The 21,775-nt window shown below is 48.4% G+C and overlaps 2 protein-coding genes and 2 long non-coding RNA genes across 7 annotated transcripts in view; 2 read left to right on the top strand and 2 right to left on the bottom strand.

Annotated features, from left to right (window-relative positions):
- Positions 1 to 4,701: 4,701 nt before the first annotated feature.
- On the bottom strand, positions 4,702 to 12,211 carry ING1 (inhibitor of growth family member 1). Of its 2 annotated transcripts, none has more exons than XM_005510312.4 (2): positions 11,116 to 12,211; positions 4,702 to 6,356 (listed from the first exon to the last, which is right to left on the bottom strand). In XM_005510312.4, exons 1-2 carry the CDS (start codon positions 11,255 to 11,257, stop codon positions 5,653 to 5,655), a joined length of 846 nt encoding a protein of 281 aa, XP_005510369.1. In that variant the 5' UTR covers positions 11,258 to 12,211; the 3' UTR covers positions 4,702 to 5,652. The 2 variants fall into 2 exon arrangements, with proteins under 2 accessions (XP_005510369.1, XP_064914669.1); XM_065058597.1 differs by lacking the exon at positions 11,116 to 12,211 and adding an exon at positions 9,132 to 10,463.
- Positions 12,212 to 12,552: 341 nt separating this feature from the next.
- LOC110364601 (uncharacterized) lies at positions 12,553 to 18,631 on the top strand. Its single transcript, XR_002423490.2, has 2 exons — positions 12,553 to 12,954; positions 13,786 to 18,631. It is a non-coding gene; the product is annotated as an uncharacterized LOC110364601 (long non-coding RNA).
- On the bottom strand, positions 16,930 to 21,210 carry LOC110364599 (uncharacterized). Its single transcript, XR_010471643.1, has 3 exons — positions 21,071 to 21,210; positions 20,423 to 20,512; positions 16,930 to 19,771 (listed from the first exon to the last, which is right to left on the bottom strand). It is a non-coding gene; the product is annotated as an uncharacterized LOC110364599 (long non-coding RNA).
- A 92-nt stretch (positions 21,211 to 21,302) lies between these two features.
- CARS2 (cysteinyl-tRNA synthetase 2, mitochondrial) overlaps positions 21,303 to 21,775 on the top strand; it is a 41,453-nt gene continuing 40,980 nt past the window's right edge. The window contains exons 1-2 of one of the 3 annotated variants that reach the window (XM_065058565.1): positions 21,303 to 21,528; positions 21,653 to 21,703. In XM_065058565.1, coding sequence (XP_064914637.1) covers positions 21,332 to 21,528; positions 21,653 to 21,703 — 248 coding nt within the window. In that variant the 5' untranslated portion in view covers positions 21,303 to 21,331. The remainder of the gene's footprint in view (positions 21,529 to 21,652; positions 21,704 to 21,775) is intronic. The other 2 variants (XM_065058580.1, XM_065058571.1) reach the window with 2 other exon arrangements.

Raw genomic sequence — 21,775 nt, 5'->3', positions numbered from 1 at the left:
AACTAAAGGATTATAGAATAGTTTGGCTTGGAAGGGACCTTCAAAGGCCATCTAGTCCAACCCCCTGCAATGAGCAGGGACATCTGCAACTAGATCAGGTTGCTCAGAGCCCCGTCCAGCCTGGCCTGGAATGTCTCCAGGGATGGGGCATCTGCCACCTCTCTGGGAAACCTGGGCCAGCGTTTTACCACCTTCACTGTAAAAAATGTCTTCCTCCTGTCTAGCCTGAATCTCACTTATTTTAGTTTAAAACCACTACCCCTTGTCCTACTGCAACAGGTCCTCCTAAAAAGTCTGTCCCCATCTTTCTTTACAGGCCCCTTTTAAGTACTGAAAGGCCACAATGAGGTCTCCCCAGAGCCTTCTCTTCTCCAGGCTGAACAACCCCAACTCTCTCAGCCTGTCCTCACAGCAGAGCTGTTCCAGCCCTCTGATCATTTTTGTGGTCTTCTCTGGCCCCTCTCCAACAGGTCCATGTCTTTCCTGTACTGAGGGCTCCAGAGCTGGACACAGGACTCCAGGTGGAGTCTCACCAGAGCAGAGCAGAGGGGCAGAGTCACCTCCCTTGACCTGCTGCACACACTAACACACAGAAACCCGTGGCCGGGGACAGCCACCAGCCTTCCATGCTTCTGTCGGGGCCACCAACACAGCACCCCGCTTTGAGAAGGGACAGAGGCACCTTAGCTTTTTTTTGACTACCAACAACAATAAACACTTACTGAGAAAAGTCATGTCTGCATCCTGAACTCAGGACAAAACCTTAATACTGTCTCTCAGCACTTTCTATACATACTTGGTGTGCTCCAGTGCTCTTGCTTACTGCCTCATTCCTCTTACTTGTTACATTTGGGACTTCAGTAATACCTGGGAAAGTAAGAAGCTGCATGAAGCATTATTAGCTTGACTATTTTTTGAAAGTACATTGAATTCTTGCACTGTTTTTGATACTCAGAAGAAATTATTAGCTCTTTTAAGTTATGGCTAGCAGGAGGTGTTTGTTGTTTTGGTGGTGGTGATGGTGATGGTGGTTTGTCTGTTTTATATACACAGAGAAAACAGGCCATGAGGATGATAATAAGTCTGACCAAAGCAACAAAATGCACTTCAAGGATACTCAAATTTGGTTTTAGGCATTTCTATTAGAGAGATTTTTTTTTAATTCTGTGAAAGAGCTTACAATATTTTGTCTCTCTCTTTCATTTTTATTACAATCTAAAAGATTAACTAAAAATACCCTACCAAAAAACGAAGACTGGTGGAGCAATCCGATTCAATTGTATTTATTCTGCACGCTCCACAAAATTAGGACACAGTTAATCAGCAACTGCACTTAATTAGTAAGAAACCTATTTAAACCTAATGATACACATGGCCAGGGTTGCTGCCGCTACTTAATTGAGACAGTAGTTCTGCTTAATTGGGATGCTTTCAGGTGATATAACGGTCGAAACTGATGCTTTGCTCTGCTGTTGCATGCTCATGGTGGCTCTCTCCATCCTGCTGAGGACATTTTGCCATCGGAGCTGACATGGCACCCAAAGGGCTCCTTCACTGCCTCATTTTACCTCCTGACTTGTGCCTTCAGTCCCCGTCCTTCACTGCCGGTTGCCCCGCTGCAGAACAAATCTGTCGTCTGAGGGCAGGGACGACCCAGGTGCAAGGTCTGCTGGCAGCTCCCCTGACCCGGGCATTGAAACGGCGCTTTTCAGTGGTCAGAAGGACTTTATAATCAGCTCGAGGGTTCAGCAGCACAACATGGACTTCCTGTGACACCTATCACAGACCAGCGAGCGATCGCAGCTGCCCCAATGTTTTCAGCTAGAAGTTTAAGAAGTCAGCGATTTCTGCTGCTGTCACTTCCTCAACAAGCACCTGCTAATTTTTATATACTGTATTAATGCTGCCATACCTGAGAGCCGCTCACTAGCTGGTGGGAAGTGAGTCAGAAGGGTTAAGCTCAGCTCCTAGAAGAACCTTCCTCTCACTGAAGCCTTTTGTAGGCAGCCTTAGAGGGAAATGGTCACCAGAACATTCAGATGTTTTCTCAAACCTGCAGATGATCTCCCTGAATCACAGCACTGTCATCCTGTGGGACAGTGTGAGGAGACTTGCAAAATAGCTGATCTGTCACGCAGCAACAACAAAAATTAGCTCAAATGGTGGCAGTTTCTTGCAGCCTTTAAATTCCCTGCAAATAACTAGGAAAGGAGGATTTGTAAAGACATTGTGCGAAGACAGTGTTTTAGACAAGATACTGAAACCAGAACAAAGTTTGCACAGTACGCAGTGGTTGGCAGTGTGTCAGTCTAACATGAGATGGCTTTGCTTCCATCACCAAAGAGCTTAGTGCCACAGCAGGGACAGGGTTCATTTTTTTCCTAGTAGCTTGTATAGTGCTGTGGTTTGGATTTAGTATGAGAAGAATGTTGGTAATACACTGATGGTTTGGTTGTTGCTAAGCAATGTTTATATCAAGACAAGGACTTTTCAGTGAGAAGGCTGGAGATGCATACAAGGAGTTGGGAGGGGACACAGCTGGGACCGAGGACCCTGACTGGCCAAAGGGATATTCCATACCATATGATGTCATGATCAGTATATAAAGCTGGGGGAGTTGCCAGAGGGGCAAGTGATCACTGCTCAGGGATGGGCTGGCCATTGGTCAGCAGGTGGTGAGCAATTGCATTGTGCATCGTTTGTTTTGTATATATTTTATTATTATTATTTTTTTATTACTAATAATAATAATAATAATAATAATAATAATAATAATAATAATATTCTCTCTTCTTTTGCTAGCCTGTTAAACTGTCTTTACCTCAACTCATGGGTTTTTTTCTATTGTCTCCCCTATCCCACTGTGAAGGGGTGTGAGTGAGCTGCTGTGTTGAGCTTGGTTGTCAGGTGGGGTTAAACCACAACAGTCAAACGGTACCGCACTGGTCCAGTCAACCCTCAGTGTCAGGCAGCAGAACAATGCGTCAGCCTGTAACAGCATGAGTTAGTAACACAAGTCTTGAAACAATGTGGAAGGGGATGTAACTCCAAGCTGCTTTGCAGATCAGCAGCTGTCTTTTGCAGAAGACTGAAATAAGGGAGACCACAGTCGGCCTTCAGTAGCTGGAAACATCTTCATCTAAGGGCAGTATAAATATTGCTCTACCGATCCATCTTGAGATGAACTTTCTCACCGTACTCCTTTGCACCTTCATTTTCTTCTTTTTTTTCAAATTCAAAATGCCCTGCAGAACCAATGCAGACATTTAATGCAAAAGGCTGACTTTGAAACTGTGTCTGCATCAGCTCCTACATAAAGTTTCACTGGGGTTTCACTAGTACAATCCTGCTAAGCACTGATGTTCTCAGCACAGGCTAGTGGGAGGACAACAGAATGGCTGAGGCAGAAAAGACCAGAAACATTGGGATTAGCCACAACAGCAAGTGGAGAGAGGGAGGAGCAGGAAAGATCAGGATGTGCGTAGTGAGAACAGAAAATCAGAAGGCTTTAAAAAGAGAAGGGTAAGACAGTAGAGAAATCACACACTAACCCTAAACCACGTCAGGAGGAGATGTGATTTGGAATGGTTGTTCGCCCAGGGAAAAGGTGGCTCAGTGTAACGTGACAGTCTGTAGCGACTGGAAACACAAATGCACATGCACACGCACCTAGTGTACCCATTAGAAGACAGGACTTGTACTTGTCATTGTGAGTACGTCTGTCTGGCACGGAAAGTCCATGTGAGGTGATGCAGTGTGTCTCGGGGGTTTTCAGTACATCTTTAGAAAACACTGAGCCCCTTCAACTGCCTCCTGTTCAACTGGATTCAAAACCTTGTCTCCCCTACTTCCAATAGAAAGACCTGCTGGAATATATCAGGGAAAAGCAGCACCACATCAGTGATATGGTTTCACTGTCCAGGAAGCAAACCAACACAATCACAAATTTTAAGAGAATGTAGTGTTCCAAAAAACAAAACCAAAACCAAAACACCAACTCACAATCCCAGCCTCCCATATTCTTACATGATTCTTGTCTAACCCACTAGATTTCACAGCCTTGGCTTCCTACTGCTGGTCCCATCCCCTCCTCACTTGCGTGCGGTCAAGGCCCACAGGGGGATGAGGACATGAGGACACAAAATCAGCTCAGCCAGAACATCGGTCCCCTCAGCCAGGCAGGTGAAGGAAACACTCTGACCAAGCTTTGCTACAAAGCTAAGTGACACAGGATCTGGACACCTCATGTAACTCACAGCACCTCGGTCATAGCTCATGTTTTTGTATGAGGTGACCAGGAGGAATAAAAATGCCTACCCTGCAACAGCTGTAAAAGTACTCTGAAAATGCTGTAACGCAAAACACCTTTTTGCTGATAACAATTTATATCCATAGTGTAAAAGCATGAAAACAACGGAACAAGACCAGCTCTATACTATTGATTTTTAGATAAATGGCCAGGTCTGGGAGCCACTGCCAGCACAAAAGCAGTAGATTTGGATGGAAAGATAAATGCTATTTTGGGTCTCCCACGACCTTGCTGGCTGTACAAAGATTCGTTATCAGAACTGTAATTTGGTTACCACTACAACAGTTTCAGGCTTCCTAACAGCAGCTTGCTGGAGCTGCTGGGGTTAAAATGAATTATTTTTTTTTAAGCTACATGAATGATTATTAAACATGATTGCTAAAGAAGCAAACTGTCAAAGTTGTTTCATTTATTTCTTAATATCACAGCTGTACAATTTTCATACATACAGCAGGAAATGCACATTGGTTACACAATGGCATTTGGCTGCATTTCCAAGTATAATACAGTAAGTGCAACTCCACTTAAAAATGTACATTTATACAACTTAAACAAGTTAAGGATTGCTACACTACTATCTGTGACAGTATAAAGCTTCATTTATGTTAAGTCTCATTACTAAACCACTTCCTGGTTAAATATAAAACATATTCAATCATTTTAAAATGGCCCTTGTGGTACTTGGCCAGCATATAAAATATTTGTTGTGTAAAATTTAACCATTAACTTTTTTCTTTTTAAAAAATATTCTTCTAAGCCTATTTAAACATTTGCTATTGAACTGTTATACTGACACTTTGTAGCAGGAACCAAATTTTACCCTCCTCTTGTTTGCTCTTGCACTGCTTATCATCAAAAGAAGTTACATTTGTAATGTATTGCAGCTTTATTCAGACACAACCAGAGGGCTAAACTACTTAACAATTTTGCTCAAAAGGTAAATAACATTCTTCGATAAAGAAAACGAAATTACATTTCAGAGATATTTGTCATCAAAATTTTAATGGGTAGAGTGCTACCAGCACTGAAAGAAAAACAAAACAAAAGAAAACAAAAACAAACAAGGAGTATTAATTTATCTTTTAAGACCCACCCAAATACTCAGTTTAAACTCTTATAACTTTACTTTTGGAATACATTGGTCCACAGACCACAGTCTTGTTACAGTTTACCAAACGAAAACCAAAATTGCTTATTGCCGTCCCTATAACAGGAATGGTTCAGTTTTAAACCTCCTTTAAAAATATACATTTTACAATCCTTTCACCTCAACAAAGGTGACACTGACAATAAATACACTGGTTTGGTGGTTTTGTTTTTCTTCACTATGAAAAGTCTACCAACTACCTGTTGTAGGCCCTTTCTTTTTTAGACTTCTCCAATGCCTTGTCCATAGTTTTCTCATTTTCTCCTCGACATTTGGGGCAGTACCATTTGCCCTTTGGTTTATGATTGAGTCCCACACAGGAAAAGTGAAACCACTCAATGGGGCACTCGTCGTTATCGCATCCGATCATTTCTCCATAGGAGACTTGGTTGCACAAGCAGTATGTTGGCTCGTTAGGGTCAATGGGAAGGTCTGGGGGAGAAGCTTCCCGCTCTGCTTTAGCCTTGGATCGTTTCTTCTTCTTTGATGTTTTTGCTTTCTTTTCTTTTGGAGTTCCTGAGATAATGTCATCATGATCATGATTATTAGAAGCATTTTCTCGATTCTCATTATTTCTTTGCCGCCTCGATCTCTTATTGTTGGGCTTTTCAGCCTGTGTGATTGTCTCGTTCTTTGACTTATCCTGGCTGGCCTTCCCGCTGTTTCCAGTGGTATCGTTAGTCTCTTGACAAGTCTCAAACAGCTCCACGTGGCTGTCCACTTGCCTGGTTCTGTTTTCAACGAGCTCCACCATCTGACTGACAATTTGGATCTTCTCATCCCCCAGTTCCTGACTCCGAATCAACGCTCTTTGAATGCAGTGCAACATTCTTCTCTTCTGCACAGCATCTGTCTCTCGTTTAAATTTTTCATAGTAATCATCCAGGTCCTTCAGAATCTCTGCAAGGAAGAAATAAAAACCATAAATATTTTTGACAGAGAGAATGGTGAAACAAAGCTTTCCCATATTGTTCCTTCCACACGGCAACACCTCTTTGTAACATGCAAAGCTGAGCAAAGACATATTCCCTGAAGCTGGTATTTGACAAGGGGCTCGTGACTTGTGTGGATTCCTTTTGTTTGAGTTGGTCCCGCAGGAACAGAATGCAAATGCTGATTTAGAAAAAAACGTGACTAAATAAAATGTTACGCATGTTGACAATTTTTCCCTTTAAACTTATCAGTAAGGCAAAAGAACTAACCAACTAAACAAATATATACCCCCCCCCCCACCACGTTCCATTCCAAAATTAATTGTAAATTAGAAGGGAAATTAATAGATTATTTTCCTGAACATTTTCTGTATAACAACATTAATATTTTAAGTGAATGACTGAGAGTGGGAAAAAGAGAGTGGGAGAGAAAGCAAGCACAAACCGGTGTAGAATCAGATGCTGAGTTACTTAATAATTGCTATCATACTGGACAGCTGATGCAGAAGAACCCCAAATACACAAGGCTGGACCCTAAGCTATGGCAAGTTTCATCCAATTCCACTGAGTTATTTTTGCTGAAAATGCAAGGCCACTTAAACCTCCAGGACTACAGAATTACGATTACAATATCCAAGATATCTCGATTATTTCCTCCCTATACTTTCTGTAAAATACCAGTTGCTTAGTTTTTTTAAACACAGAAATATAATCTTCATTAAATATTTACTGCAGAGAAGGAGATGAAAAAGTTAGAAAATAACAATAAAGATGACATGTAACAACTGGAGCAGCTAGAGAGTCTGATTTAAAATATTAACACTGGAAATATGTTAGATTTTGAATTGCACCTCAAAGATTGTTCCAACAGTGTGTGAGAAAGAACACCGCACAAAAGTGTTTAAAGTTTGAAGAATAGTTCTTGATAAGCAGATGTTTTTGAGTTTCACTGTGATAACCAAACTAACTCAAACATGCAGGACCCTCAGCATTTCCATATTAAGTCCTCAAAAACAAGCAGAATGTTCTTCCTGCATCTCCTTTCTTGTCTAATGTCCCCCAGTCTCACAAGTTAGAACATACTGCTTTAGATGAGCAAAACATACTGAGATTCAAAATCTATCCTCAATTCACCTAATGGAAACCAGGATCTCATACACATGAATATGGCATTACCAAAATTGTCAATGAATTTTGCAAGTATAAGCTTACTCTTCTAAAACCTTCTTTTAAAATAAGAGAATGGTTTAGCAGCAGTTTACATATGCAACTAATAGTTATCCTGTGACTTAGGTTCTGTCTTGTCTGGATAGATTTTTTGAACATGTGCATTCCTAATTTCTAGTGAAGACACAGAAAGTTTATGCAAGTTTTACTTTAGTTTTTAGAGCAGCAGCCTGTGCTTCTCACGTCAGCTAAGCACAACCTGTCAGTAGGTACTGCAATATAACCTATCTGACGAAAATTAGCACTTCAGTATGTTATTAGCTATCTTAAGCAAACACATTTTCTAAAAAACAAAACAAAACAAAAACAACAAAAAAACCCACAAACCCAAACAAAAAACCCCTAACAAAATAAAACCCCACACCCTGAAACACCCACCAAAAAGAAACCACCCCTACCACCACCAAATCCCAAATGTAGAGATTAAGCATCCAGGAAGACTAAAAATCCAACGTTAATGATTTTCAATGTCTGAAATGCAGAAGTTTTATGTTCTAAGTTTTAGCACTAGACTGATGTCATCAGTTCGACCCATCTGAATCTGGTACACAGGCACTTTCCATGAAGAATACTCTCTCTCGACATCACCAAATAATTAGTGATTTAATGAGATTTAAGTCAGGCACTACCAAAACTTCAATTCTAGTACTGCATATACACATTAACACTACAGCACCACAGCACCTCCTGAAACTGCCGTATTATGCAGGAGAAATAGTTGGCTGCAATGATCTTGAATTCTGCAGAGCCCCGCCGAGCGCATCCTCAGGCACCGACACGTTTAATATGTAAGACACCCTGCGAGATGTGCCTTTTCACAAATGCACGCAAACAGAAAGGGCTGCTTAGCATCTTAGCATCAGAAACGTGATGTGCAAGCAGAGCACCAGCTAGAAGAGACAGCTTGACAGCTGTGTACTCCAGACCGCGGTTCCTCACACCAGCTCAGCTGAAGCTGCCCGGCCGAGCAGGCTGCGTTCACAGGAATCCCAGAAAACTGCTTAGTCCTGGCGTGCCGCAACAGAAAGACCAGCAGCAGAGTTTTGTGGGATTTGTGTGTTATGCAACTGTTCAGCAGCTGTGAGCGCGCACCCCCAACATCACAAACGCCGTGCAAATGGCAGGAAAAAAAAAAAAAGGTGCCGAATGTCGTAAAGCTTTATTCGCAGAACAGTCCCGTAGCCCTCACGGGGGCTGAGGCCTGCCGAAATGGCTGCGTGCCCACGCACCCCGAGCCGCGGCCAGAGCTCCTTGGGGTGCAGCGGAGGCAGGATGCACCTCGGCGGGCAGGAGGGACTGAGACCACGCCGGGACATCCGCGCTCCGCCGCCGCCTCCCGGCCGGCTGCCCGCTACCCACAGAGGCTCCTCCTCCCGCGGGGCAACGGCGTGCGCGACACGGGTGCAGGCAGCGCCCCCTCTCCGGGGCGGGCCTGGGCTCCTCCCCGCCCCTCTGCGGCACCACCCGCCGCCCCCGGGGCCGCCCCTGAGCGCCCGCCCCGCGCCAGGCCCGTTACCCCGCGTGCTCCGCGGCCGGAGAGGGAGCGCGGGGAAGGGCGGGCGCCACTGCGGGGCCATAACGGTCCTAACGTAAAGCCAGCCTCCGCCCGCCGGCCCGGCAGGCAGGCAGGAAGCCGCCTCATCCCTCCGGGCCACGGCAGCCGCCTTCTCCTAGCAACCAGCGGGGCGACACCGCCCCGGAAGTGACAGAGCAGCTATTGTTCTCCGGCAGGAAACCGGCGGCGGGCCCCCCGGTTCACAGCGTAACAGGGGAGCCAGAGGAAGCGGGGGAGGAGGCGGCGGGGACCGGGCGGAGAGGGGCGGTGTCCCGTCCACCCCCGCGCCTATCAGAGCGGCCGATGGGGAGAGCCCGCCCCCGTTGCCCGGGACTCCCAATCGGAACCAGAAAGAACCAGAAGAGTGAAAAACAGTAATTAAAAAAAAAAACCCACACCAGCCAATTGCAGCGGGGAGAGCGAGATTGCGCCCGCCTCCTCCAGCACCAGTGCGCCATTCACGAGCAAGGGGAGGCGGGGAGAGTCCCGAGAACACGTCAATCACAGTCCGGACGCCCAAGGTTGGCCTGCCCGCTGCTGCCGCCACAGCCAATCAGAACCCACAAGCCGGGGCAGGCCGAGATATTCAAATCAACCCCACAGAAAGTTGCTTCTCGAAACGTCACGAGGAGGCGGGGCACAAGGCGGAATAGCCCGTCCCGAGGACCAATCGACGAGAGGAGGTGGCCCGCGGCCGGCCCTTGGGGACGCTTCCCCCCTATCAGCGCCGCCGGGGGCGGGGCGAGCCGCCATATGCTAACGAGGGGCGTTCATAAAAGCCGCAACGACGCCGATTCTCTAGCAAAGCGCGGAGGCGCTCGTTGGAGACAGTGGGTGCATGCGTGCCCGGAGCGCGCGAGAAGCGCTGCCCGCCCTGCCCTCTCCGCTTCGCTGCCAGCCCACAGCCACCCGGGGAAGTTTTCCCCAGCCCCTTCCTCCGGGAGCCGCTGGGCTCCCTGGTGGGCTGCCCGAAGAGCTGCGGGGGAACGGCAGGGCTCGTTGCCCACCGCCCCTAAGGCCACATGCAGGGAGGCGCGGGGCGGCGCGCAGGCCGAGGGAGAAGGGGTCCTTCCCCGCCCGGCACCCCGGCTGTCAGCTCCGCCGGCGGCACCGAATAACGCCCTCCCCTCCCCCCTTCCCGAGAGGACACCAAGCAAGTGACAAAGCTGCCCCAAGCCCCGCACAAACTGGCCTCCCCTTCCCTTCCTCTTCCCTCCGCCCGTGGGGCATGGGGACAGCGTGCCCCGAGTGCCGGCAACACGGAGAGGGGAGGGAGGAGGGGGCACTCGAGCCCGACCGTGTCGCCCCCCGCCCCGCACACCCCACACGCCAGATCCGTCCCCCCCGCGCCCGACCAAGCGGGGCTGTTTCACGGGGTAAAACGAAACCCACCGAGGAGGGAGCGAAGAAAGCACACCCTGCCCCCCACTCTCGCCTAACCCCCCTCCCTCCTCCCCTCCCTCCCTCCCTCACTAGCTGTCTCTCTCCCCTACTACAGCCATAATGAATACTGTACATTCCTAAATGTTGTGCTGTAATCTCTCCCTCTCTGTCCACCCAGCACTTTATTCTGTATCCCGAAACCCTTCCACCTCAGCCCCACGGCCGAGGACGGCCCCTCTTTGTGCACCGCACACCCCACTTCCCTGCCCCCGCCTTCTTGGCCAGCAATTTACACAGAAAAGCAGAGTCCTTGCTTAATAAGAGAAGCTGGAGACCTTTTGTTCCGCCCCATGACAAGAGCTAACGCTGCAGATCAGCCCCTCTTCTCTCCTCGGATCTCTCCTCCCGGCTTCCTCCCTCCTCTCACCTCCCAAAAATAAAACTACCATCCCTATGGGGTGCAGAGGGGCAAACGGAGCCGAGACTCACCTCTAAAGAAAAGAAAGACACCCTCCCCCCGGAGCCCCAATACCACACACAAATATATATAGAAAGCACTTACCTTGATATTTGGCGTCAATTTCCCTCATCAAGGAGACATTTCTCTGCAGATCGAAGGGCATAGACTCGATGGAGTCCAGATAATCCTCCACATAGTTCACTAGGTGAAGCTGGTCTCCGTTTGCAGGACTCAACATTTTCATCCGGCAAAGAAAAAAAATATCCTTCCCCACACCTCTCTCTCCCTGTCTGTGTGAGAGCAAGTGCTGCTCCCTCCAAAGACGGTAAACCCCGATGAACGGCTCACTCCCTGCCCACCTCTCTCCGTAGCTCCCCCAAAAAACCCGAGAGAAGCTACATCTGACTCCTCTTGTGTGAAACAGAGGGAGAGAGACACACACACACCCTCCGCTAGTCCCCTACAGCCAGCAGCAGCTGATTGAATGGCTGTCGTTGTGGGTAATTCACGAAGGAGGTGGTAGGAACAATCAGAGGGATTTGTGTGTGTGAAGGGGGGGGGAGGAGGAGGAGAAAGAAGGGGGGCTTAAACCAGCTCCTCCGAAACAATCTGGAAACAAAATGTGCTCTGCAAAGTGTCTGTCAGAGGCAGCGGCAGCCCCTCTGCATGCGCCAGCGCCGCTCTGCTCCGCTTCTCCTCCGCTCCCCCCTTCCCCGCTCTCCTCACCGCCGCCGCCGCCGCTCCCCGGCGATATTAACGCAGCCTCCTCGCTCCCATACGCCGCACTTGATCCAACGTGGAAAACCCAAATACCAGTTTCAAACACTTGGGAAACATTCAGCCCCGCCACGCACGGCGCATGCGCACCCCTCCCAGCGCTGTATACACACACATACACACACACGGGCACACTCACCGCGCACACACACACTCTCCCCCTCCCCCTCCCGGAACCGCGGCGGGGCCAGCGCTCCTCTGCATATTCATCGTCCCTCCTCCCCTTACTCACGTTTGGGGAGGGGAGGCGGCGGGGATGCGGTCGTAGCGAGGGGGTGGGCGCCTCGGTGCCGGCGTAGGCGTGAGGAGGAAGCCCCCGCGGCCGGCCTGGGGGGTGGGGGAAGGCGGGGGCTTCGGTGAAGTTGCGCGGACGCTGCGAGGAGAGCGGCCCGCGGCGAGGCTGAGGGGGGAGTGTGCAGCACGGGGCCGGCGGGCTGCCCAGGCTTGCGAGCGGGGCAAGTTGGATGCTTTCTGCGGTAGGGCACGGACTTTGGAGGAGTCTTTCGCCTTCTGCCAGCTGGTGGCGGAGGCCGCGCTCACTCCAGGCGGGAGCAGCTCCGAGTGCTTTCCTAGGAGGGACAGGGAGAGTGGGACACTGTGAACCATGCAACGCCATGGCGGTAGCGGCGCCGCCGCCACCCCGCTTGGGGGGCTGGGTTGTACCGGCGCGGCGCCGGACGCTGAGGAGAAACGCTGCCTCCCCCTTTTCCTCAGCAGGCAGCCACATCAATCATCCCCGCGGCGGGTGACACCCGCCCCAGCCAATCACTCTTCCCTCCTGCACCGCCCCTTACCTCCCTCAGCCAATCCCCACCAGGCGGGAGGGAGGGAGGGAGGCCGTCGCGGTGACAACGCTGCCCGGGATACCGGCCGCGGCAGAAGGGGCGGTAACGTGCTGGGGCGGGGGGGGGGGGAAGGGGGAGAAGGCGGGCTCGCGCACGCGCACTCCCTGCAGCGCGAGGAAATGGAGCCGCCCGTTACGGGCGGGATCCGACTACATTTCCCAGCGGCCCCCGGGGGGCAGCGCGGGACGGGCGCCCCTTCTCCCGCGCTGCGGCAGGCAGCGGCGAGGGAAGGGTTAGCGGTGCTGCTGGGGCGGGGGCAGTGCCCCGGGCGTGAGGGGGTGGATCTGCCTCACGGAGCAGCGGGGTGTCCCCACTCCCGGTAGGGAGCGCCTCTGGTGAGGAGAAGGGTCGCCGGGTGCAGCCCCGTGCCCATTCCCTGCCAGGCTGTCCCGGAGGCTGTGAGGAAGCGCCCCGCTGTGGGTCACCTTTCCTGCGCTGGAGCTCGCCGCGGCAGGCCGCCTTTGCTCCCTGAAGCTGCTGCCGTGGCTGTTCATACCCAGCAGCTGCCCCGCCGCGGGCCGGTCGGTAACGCGCCGGTCCGGCGGGGCGAGGGGAGACCAGACTCTCCCTCCTCCCTGGGCTCCCCCGAGCCTGCTGAATCCGCCTTCCCGCCCCGGCGCGGCTCTGAACGGCGGTAGGGCCGGCAGACCCCTTCTGTGCCGGCGATGGCCACCCCTGCCTGCCCCGCTGCCCACTCTGGCACCGGGGCTCCAGCACCCCAGCGGGGCGGGAGGCGGGGCGGGTGCTGAGGGGAGGCGGTGGCGGCCCAGCCCCGCCCGCGGGGCCGCGCAGGGCGGGCTCCGGCCCGCCGGGGTGAGGGGCTGGTGACGGCGCCGGCGGTTTGATTTCGTCCCTCGTTAAAGAGAAGGGCTCGCGTGTTCCTGACACGGCCTGTTGGGGAGTCCGTGCGGACACCCGGTCCCGCCAAGATCGGCGGGGTCGAGTAGCGGGGAAGGCGGGCCTAGAAACCAGCTCCAGCAGAGCAAAACAACGCGCGCTTTCTGCCTCTGTTTTTTTTTTTTTTGATTTCTTTTTTTTAACGTCACTGGCAATCCCCTAATTTAGGAGAGACTGAGTCATGGCTTCTAAACGGTCAGACTTGCTGGTACAGTCGTTGTTTATTGAGGCACTGCTGTTCTGCTGCTTGTAGGGAACAGAGAGAGTGACAGCCTGACGATGGAACTCCGCATCTTAACCCCATTTAAATATTTCTGCTGCTGTCATCAGCTTGGTGTTTGAACGCCCGGAGTGGGTTTTTCAGAGGAGCGCAGGCATCTATTTACTGATCCCTCCAGTGGGAGCCAAGCACCGAAATACTTCTGAGGAGTGGAGCCGGTCTAAATTAGACGAAGCCTAATTTGAACTGACCCTGCCCCACACCTTTGGGCAGATTTCAGAGGGCAGCTGCTTGTTTTCTGAAGATACCTGCAAGTTCTCAGTTCTTCCCATCACTTTCAGTTTCTGTGTGTTGCTGTACTAGCTGATGTAAACCTGGAAAACCTGAGATCTTAAGTATGTAAATGATGATGTGTACTACAGCACCTAGTCAATGCTCCAAGCCAGTGTTTCTGGCCCTGTGTGTTCTGGTTTACGGTGGCGTCAAGAGGAAGTTGTGTAATGGCATCACTAGCCTGGGAACACCTATTCTAAATTATTTGCACCACCTGGGTAGTCACAGCCTGTTTCACCCTTGTCTTGAAGAAGCTGAGCCACTGTCAGCAATTAAAGGTAGCTGACAGTCTGTGTAAGAACCCAAGCCAATAATTATGACTCAGTAGAGGCAAGACATCTGAAGAGAATTCAAATGAGTCCCCAAAAGAGTCATTCTTGCAAAAAAGTTAACCACCATTCTAGACATACAGTAATAATTACACACACAAATAAGAAATCAGTTTGTTAAAGTACCCACTGATTTACTAAACAAGAACTTCTGTCCTTTCTCCTTATAGATTAAAAAAAAAAAAAAGTACCACTTTCAAGTGTAGTTGTGGCCTGTTAGGCTTTAGTAATTTGCTCTGAAGTATTGATAGGCTTGGATGCATTGAGGTTAGAGAGCCTGGTATCAACTGCCTCTTTAAAGTTCCATCTACTAGATCTTCCTCTGTTAGCCTCTCATATGTTGCCACAAGAGTGACAGAAAAAAACATCATCGGACTATGCACAAGTCCTACAGAAAGGATGGGGCTGAGCTCACCTGAGAATGCATTGGGTCAACACTTGGACAGTCCCCTTTCACAGTTACCCGTGATGATTCTCAGCACTTTGTGTAGCGCTGTAATCAAATATACCTGTACCAAGAAATACCTACTCTCTGCACCCCCCTCTAGGCTCAGCAGCATGTTAGCCATCTTTTTAGGAAGCCAGCAGGGCAAATCAGGTATATGTGTACATCTCCAGGTTGGAAAGTTTTGGAAGATGTGGAGCTGGCACACGTTTTCCATTTCTGCTGCTTTTCCTTCTCCTTTGCTTGCTTTTTAGTTTGGCCTCTTGCCTCTGAACTGCAGGTGAGATATGGGAGATTTTGAATGGAGTTTCAGTTGAGTTTGTTTTGGTTGTGGTTTTGTTTGTTTGGTTTTTGTATTAGGGGTCTCTTTCTTACTCTGGTGGAGCATTCACAAGTAGAAGTGTAGGGAATGAACGTCATATATCAGAGAAGGAAATGGCTCGTGGGCTTCATTTTTTTTCCTATTTTTATATACTTAATGGGAACATAAAGTATCTAATTCCCTCCTCCTGCTTCCAGGCCCCTTTGCTCTGATTACAAGAAATCTTTCCTGTTTAGAAACCCAAACCTCTGGGGTTTTCAGAAGTTTCTTGAGGCTGTTACCTTACTCAAGATCTACATTTACAGCAGTGGGAATCAAGGGAACCAGATTAACAACTTAGGCAACTACTGTGTAGTGTATATATATACATCATATATAAATATTCCAGTAATTATGGTTATTCCAGTCATTATGGTTATTCTGTCTCATTGGCATAAAGTTCAGAATTCTTAATATGAGGAACATAACATCCCAAACCTCCAAACATGTTCTGCAAATGCAGACACTGAATATATGAGGATAGCTGGTATAAGAAATTCTGGCTGCCTCCTTTATCTTTCTCTGCCTTAGTTGAATATTCCTATATGAAATACTATGTAATTACTACAGCTGTGTCTCTATTTATTAGAAAACGTAGTGTCTTCTGATGGTTATTATATCTTATAGGTACAGATTAATCATATGATTTATTCCTTGTAATGAATTGCTGTTTTTCAGCATTTAATAGGTTCATCCCTCTCTTCTACATTTACACATGGGTTGGTTTATTTTTGGTTGTTTGTCTGTTTATTCTCTATGATGCTAAATTCATACTTACCTGCGTGATGATAATGTAATTTTACAAGTCTATTCATTTTGCTTATGGTTGAAGGTTTTGAAACAAAACTACAAAAGGTTAACATGCAAAATGAGCAGAGCTGAGGTTTGCAAGTATGAAGACCAGCAGACAAGTCATAGTTCACACTTTGACAGGATGTGCACTGTCTGTGCACTGGACAGCGTACACAATTTGCAGATATTTGAACCAAAAATACCTGTTCATGTCAGCAAATTATGTGGGATTAATGGATTCTAAATTCTGGAAAACAAATCTATCTGGGTTGGTCTTTTTCTGTTTCCTAATAAAGGCTCAAGAACTTCACAAACTTCCCAAACACTTACTTAACATAGGCCTGCCATTCTAAACTTTTTTTTTTTTTTAATTGTTAGTTTGATTTTTAAGTCCCTGCTTAAGAAAACAGATGTTTCACTGGATAGAGCTCCTCCTCTCTTCCTCTGTCTGCACTGAGACTGTTGCACTCGCTGCCTCTTTTCTCACCAGTTTTCTGGCTGCTGCCATCTCTTTCTTGTGCCTGCTGCACCTATTGAGCTTGAACAGCTCTGGTATTAAAGGTGGGCGAAAAATTCTGACTGAAACTAGTAATTATACATCGCAGCACAAGGCCAAGGCAGAAGCACATCTGAGTTTCCCCAGCTTGAAGTCAGCACAGATCATGGGAAGCTTATTCCATGGGCTCCACATTTCCACAATGAGTTCAAGAGAGATGCACCGCAGCAGCTGGAAACCACTCACAAAGACACTGATGTGACCACCGGCCAAATTCATACCAACCCTCAGGCTTGTTTCTGAAAACTGTGGACCCAAACACTTCTGATGAAAACCAGGCAGCATTTGTTAGAGCAGTCGGCAGGTGGGTTGTCTGAACAACAGTAGACAGTGTTAAAAACTCAGAGTCCAGCCTACTAGGTTTTTGATAACAGCAGAAAACTTTATTTTTTTCTTTATGTCCACCAATGAAATTTATTTTGTAGTTTTATTTCATTACCCCAGAATCACTCTTTTAGAATAGTTATCTCAAGATGATTTTTATAAAACATACTCTTTACTTTGTGAATATTTGGGGGACTAGCCACTCAACATTTACAATATTTTCGAGTCAAGCAGTTGTAATAAGTTGAGACAATTTTTATTCTTTGTTCAAAAATTAAATGAGATTCTTACACAAACTGATAAGCACCTAGGTTTTGTGGAAAAAAAAAAAAAAAGGGCTATAAAAGGTAAGTAAAAACGTGGCTGTTATTACAGACTACTACAGAATGCTAAGAGAAATTCAGCCCACCACAGTGGATTTAGCTCTTCCTTGCTTTTGGTTTGTAGTTCATCTTTACAACCTTTTTACTCCTTATTATCTCTGAGTCAGCTTCCTTGCCAGGTTCCTGAATTAGAATCTGCCAAGAAGGGTCACTGATACTGGAAGTGTGCTCTTGATGACACTACAAATGCAGCCTTTTTTCTCTGTCAACAATCCTAAAACCATGTGGTTTAATTGTTTAGAAGAAAAATGCAGCACCTTTAGCAATAGGGGGAAAACTGTAAAACCTTACCAAGCATGTATCTCCTAATAATAAATATAAAGTGAAAATGAATGGTTAGCTTAATTTTTATTTACTTGTGATACAAAACATGCTCTGGGATTTGCCCACTGATCTTACCTCTTGGGGACAAATCTTCTAGGTAGTCTTGGTCTGAATACGTGGGACTGGAAACTGGAAAATAAAAGAGAAGACAAGTGAGCCAGAACCACTAGAGATCCTCTCTGCCCACCTCAGAAGTTCTGCAGAACTGCTGGTGGAGAGAACACACAGCTGCGCTTCTACTAGAATTTTCCCTTTTGATCAAGCCCAGAAGGGAAACATTGTCTTCTTGCATATGCAGATAGAGCAACAAAAAATACACAAACCCATTCTAAGGTGTTCAGGAGTCACCTCTTCACCTTAGAGTTTCAGTTATTTAAAAAAAAAGAAAAAAGTTTTAGGCTTAACAGCTTCTAAGAAGAATGTGAGATGCTGACCTGACAATATTAAATACATGGATGTCCCCTTGAAACACCAGTTTACCTGAAGCTCAGCCAGACACACCTCAGTGGACTTTTGACCAAGCATCTCCTACCAGCTGCTCACCAGAAAATACACAAGTAACAGGAGCACAGCAGGCCCAGGCCTGGTATTGATCAGCTATGCCCTGCCTCCAGCTGCTGGCAACTTCTAAAGGCATCATCTGCTCCAGGCGGAAGCAAAGATGAATCTGCTGATGGAGGCAAAAAATCCTTTGCTGCTTTTCTACCTCTCTGGTAGACAAGTATTGTCTCATTCCACATGTCTCAGACCAGGAATAAAGGTATAAAAGGAGGCAGATATAGGTGGCATAAATAGAGGTGTGCTTACAGCCGTATGCTTGATTGTTTCTGAGAATGCTGGTGTTTTAAAAATACATAATTTATGGTTCTAATCCATCAGGATTAGTATTGCTTTTCATTTGAAATTATATTCTTTTGGTACTTCAGTGCTTGTAGAATACTTTCCACCATTCCATTGAATATATTCTACTGCATTAAAACAAATCTCAAGTGTGAATGATGTTAACTGTTTACTTCAGGCATTTAATAATAACTGTGGCCTTTCCTGCTCTCAGAAAAAATTATGTTTTATAGCAGGACATAGAGGTTTCTGGACCAAATGCTAAAAGCCAGTCTGGATAGCACAGATGCTAAGCCTCCTGAAACCACCAAGGAAAGAAAAAGCTCCTGCATTCTTCTGATCTGTTGACAGTTTCATCCGTGATAGCTAAACCTGGAATTAAGGCTAAAAAAACATCCATTGTTACTTAGTATTGATTTGGACGCTGTCAAAGTGCTTGACACCATACAGAACAAAGAAGACAACAGAGTTAATGACAACTCTTAACAGGATGTGTGTTGAATGGCGAAGACATCAAAACGGGCTCACTATGGAAACTGAAATAATTGGCTTGTGAAGCTTCCTGAGAAACATACAAAGCAAACATTTACAAAGGTTATCGGATAGTATCTTCAGTTTCATCCTATTTAGTCTCAAATTAGTGAGCCCATAAAATAGGTTTCTTATTTGGTCAAAAAGTTAAGACAGTTAAATGAAAAATATTGTGGAAAGTGCATATTAAGAAAAAAAAGGAAACAATTGTCACTGGTAGGGATTCGTATCTAATACCTTCTAAAATGAAGTAAGCTTTAGATGGACATATATTATTATGCAATGATTTTAAATGATCATATTACATATGAGAAAAATCTATCAAACCTGTCCCTGGCAGATAGTAGAGGAAACAATACAAAGACTTCTGTGAGGCACTCTGGCACAGCCAGTCCCGTTCCCTGCAGCATCCAGTCAAGAAAGGCTGCTGTCACTCAGTGTTGCCTTCCTCCCAGAGGCCTAGGTGCTTCTTCAGCAGGTCAGTAATGCAGTGGTCGGGGAGATCTGAAAAGGTTCCGCTCTGAACATCCCACTCAGAGGCTCCTATAGAGGAAGACAGTCGGGAGCAGGGCAGAGAGCATGTGCTGGAACTCATGGTTCACCTTCCTCATGCAAGAGCAAGAAGAGCAAGGGTGGTGGCAACTGGAGCTAATCAGCCTCAACTTCAACACGTGCCAAGAGGATGCTTCCTAAAAACGGCAGTGGACCTACAGTACTACTTGCCAAGGGCTGGAGTTGATGTAGTTTCACAGAGGCTGGGGAAGTTAATGGTAGAGCAATCCACTGAAGGAGGGCAAAAAACTGGAAGAAAAAACAAACCAAACAAATCAACCTCAACACATTCAGCTGAGGAAGTCATCTGGTCAGAAGCTGGGAGAGTAGCATATGCTTGTAGATTTCTCCCTTGTTTTCTTGTTACCTGCTCACACTTACTTTTGGAAAAAAGATGCTAGTTAAAAAAGGCTCTTGGTAAAGCTTATGTCTGTTCCAATATACTTCTATTCATAGAATCATTTAGGTTGGAAGAGACCATCAAGATCATTGAGTCCAATCATTAACCTAACTCTGGCACTAAACTATGTCCCTAAGAACCTCATCTGTGCATCTTCTAAACACCTCCAGAGATGGTGACTCAGCCACTTCCCTGGGCAGTCTGTTCCAATGCCTGACAACACTTTCCGTGAATAAGTCTTTCCTCATATCCAATCTAAACCTCCCCTGGCGCAACTTGAGGCCATTTCCTCTTGTCCTATCACTTGTTTCTTGGGAGAAGAGACCAACCCCCTCCATGCTACAACCTCCTTTCAGGTGGTTACAGAGAGGGATAAGGTCTCCCCTCAGCCTCCTTTTCTCCAGGCTAAACAGCCCCAGTTCCCTCAGCCGCTCCTCATCAGACTTGTGCTCCAGACCCCTCATCAGCTTCCTTGCCCTTCTCTGAACTCGCTCCAGCACCTCAGTGTCTTTCCTGTAGTGAAGTAGCTCATAGTTTCCAAACTGGGTGAAGGTACTGCAGCCAGTTAAGTCCTGTTTTCTCAGTATGCTCTGAAAGGGAAAAGAAAAAAAGAAATCCACCATGAGATGAGAAAAACACCATCATAAAACACAGGTCCTTTGCTGGTCCTGACCCTGGAAAGCACCAGACCTTGACAATCAGCTGGATAATGCTCAGGGTGCCTCACTGAGCACCCAGAAGTTCCGGTCGTTTTTTAAAAAATCTAAGTTGGGCAGGACTTTACACAGGTACATAGGATCAGGGGTGCAGAAGTGTTCTTTGAAACTCTGATGTACCCCGTCCAGCACGGCCATGTCACACCACGTGTTTCTTTGGGAGGCAGACAGGCTGCTTGCTGTTCCCTGACCTGAAAGGCACCGTAAAATGCATCCACCCCCGTTTGACCAAAATTGACTTGACACAGCGGAGACTCTTTTGTTTAATCATCCAAGAATCATTACAAACCCCTCAGTGAAGACCTCTTTAAGAAGAAACATCGTTAAACCGAAGCACAGGGCTGCGTACCCGCACCGAGCTGAGCCGCCAGCCCGAGCCCTCGGCCCCGCACCCCCAGGGTCCTCAGCCTGGCCCCAGCCGGCCGGACTCACCGTAAGGAACTCCGAGGAACCTGCTCGGGCCGGGCCGGTGCAGAATTCCGCGGCCGGCAAGAGGCGGCCCGGCCCCCTGCCCGCAGGCCCCTCCTCTTCCTGCCGCTCCGGCTGTAGGTACCCCACTCGGCTGCTGTTTCCCGGCACAGGCGGCGCGGCTGTCGCGGTGACAGGCGCGGCGGGTTGTGCCCGCTCCCCTCGCTTCCTCCCCCGCGAGAGGCGGAGCCGCCGGTCGCCCGCCCGCGGCCGGGGGCTGTGGCCATGCTGCGCGGAGCGGTGGCGGCGGCCCGGCTGCGCGGCCCCGGCGAGGGGCGGGCGGCGGCGCGGCGGTGTTGCGGAGCGGCGCGGCGGCGGGAGTGGGTGCCGCCGGCGGGGCGGGACAGCGGGATCGTGGCTTACAACAGCCGGAGCCGGAGCAAGGAGCCGCTCGTACTGGCCGCGGAAGGAGTGGCGACCTGGTAATGCCTTGCGGGGCTGCCGTGGTGGGGCGGGGGGGAAGCGTGGGGTTCGGGACTGGCCGCGGGGCCGCCCCCGCCGGCCGGGCTGGTGGTGACAGGTACGGTTTGTGTCCCCTCTCCGCAGGTACAGCTGCGGGCCGACAGTGTACGACCAGGCACATCTCGGGCACGCCTGGTGAGTGGCGGCTGTCCGTGGTCGCGGGGGTGGGGGATGCGGTACCGGGCAGCGTGTGGCCGGGTGACAGGC

The sequence above is a fragment of the Columba livia genome, chromosome 1 (genome assembly GCF_036013475.1).
Source record: "Columba livia isolate bColLiv1 breed racing homer chromosome 1, bColLiv1.pat.W.v2, whole genome shotgun sequence".
NCBI classification, from domain to species: domain Eukaryota; kingdom Metazoa; phylum Chordata; class Aves; order Columbiformes; family Columbidae; genus Columba; species Columba livia.
The sequence above is the reverse complement of the archived record's forward strand: the minus strand, read 5'-3'. Positions and strand labels throughout refer to the sequence as shown.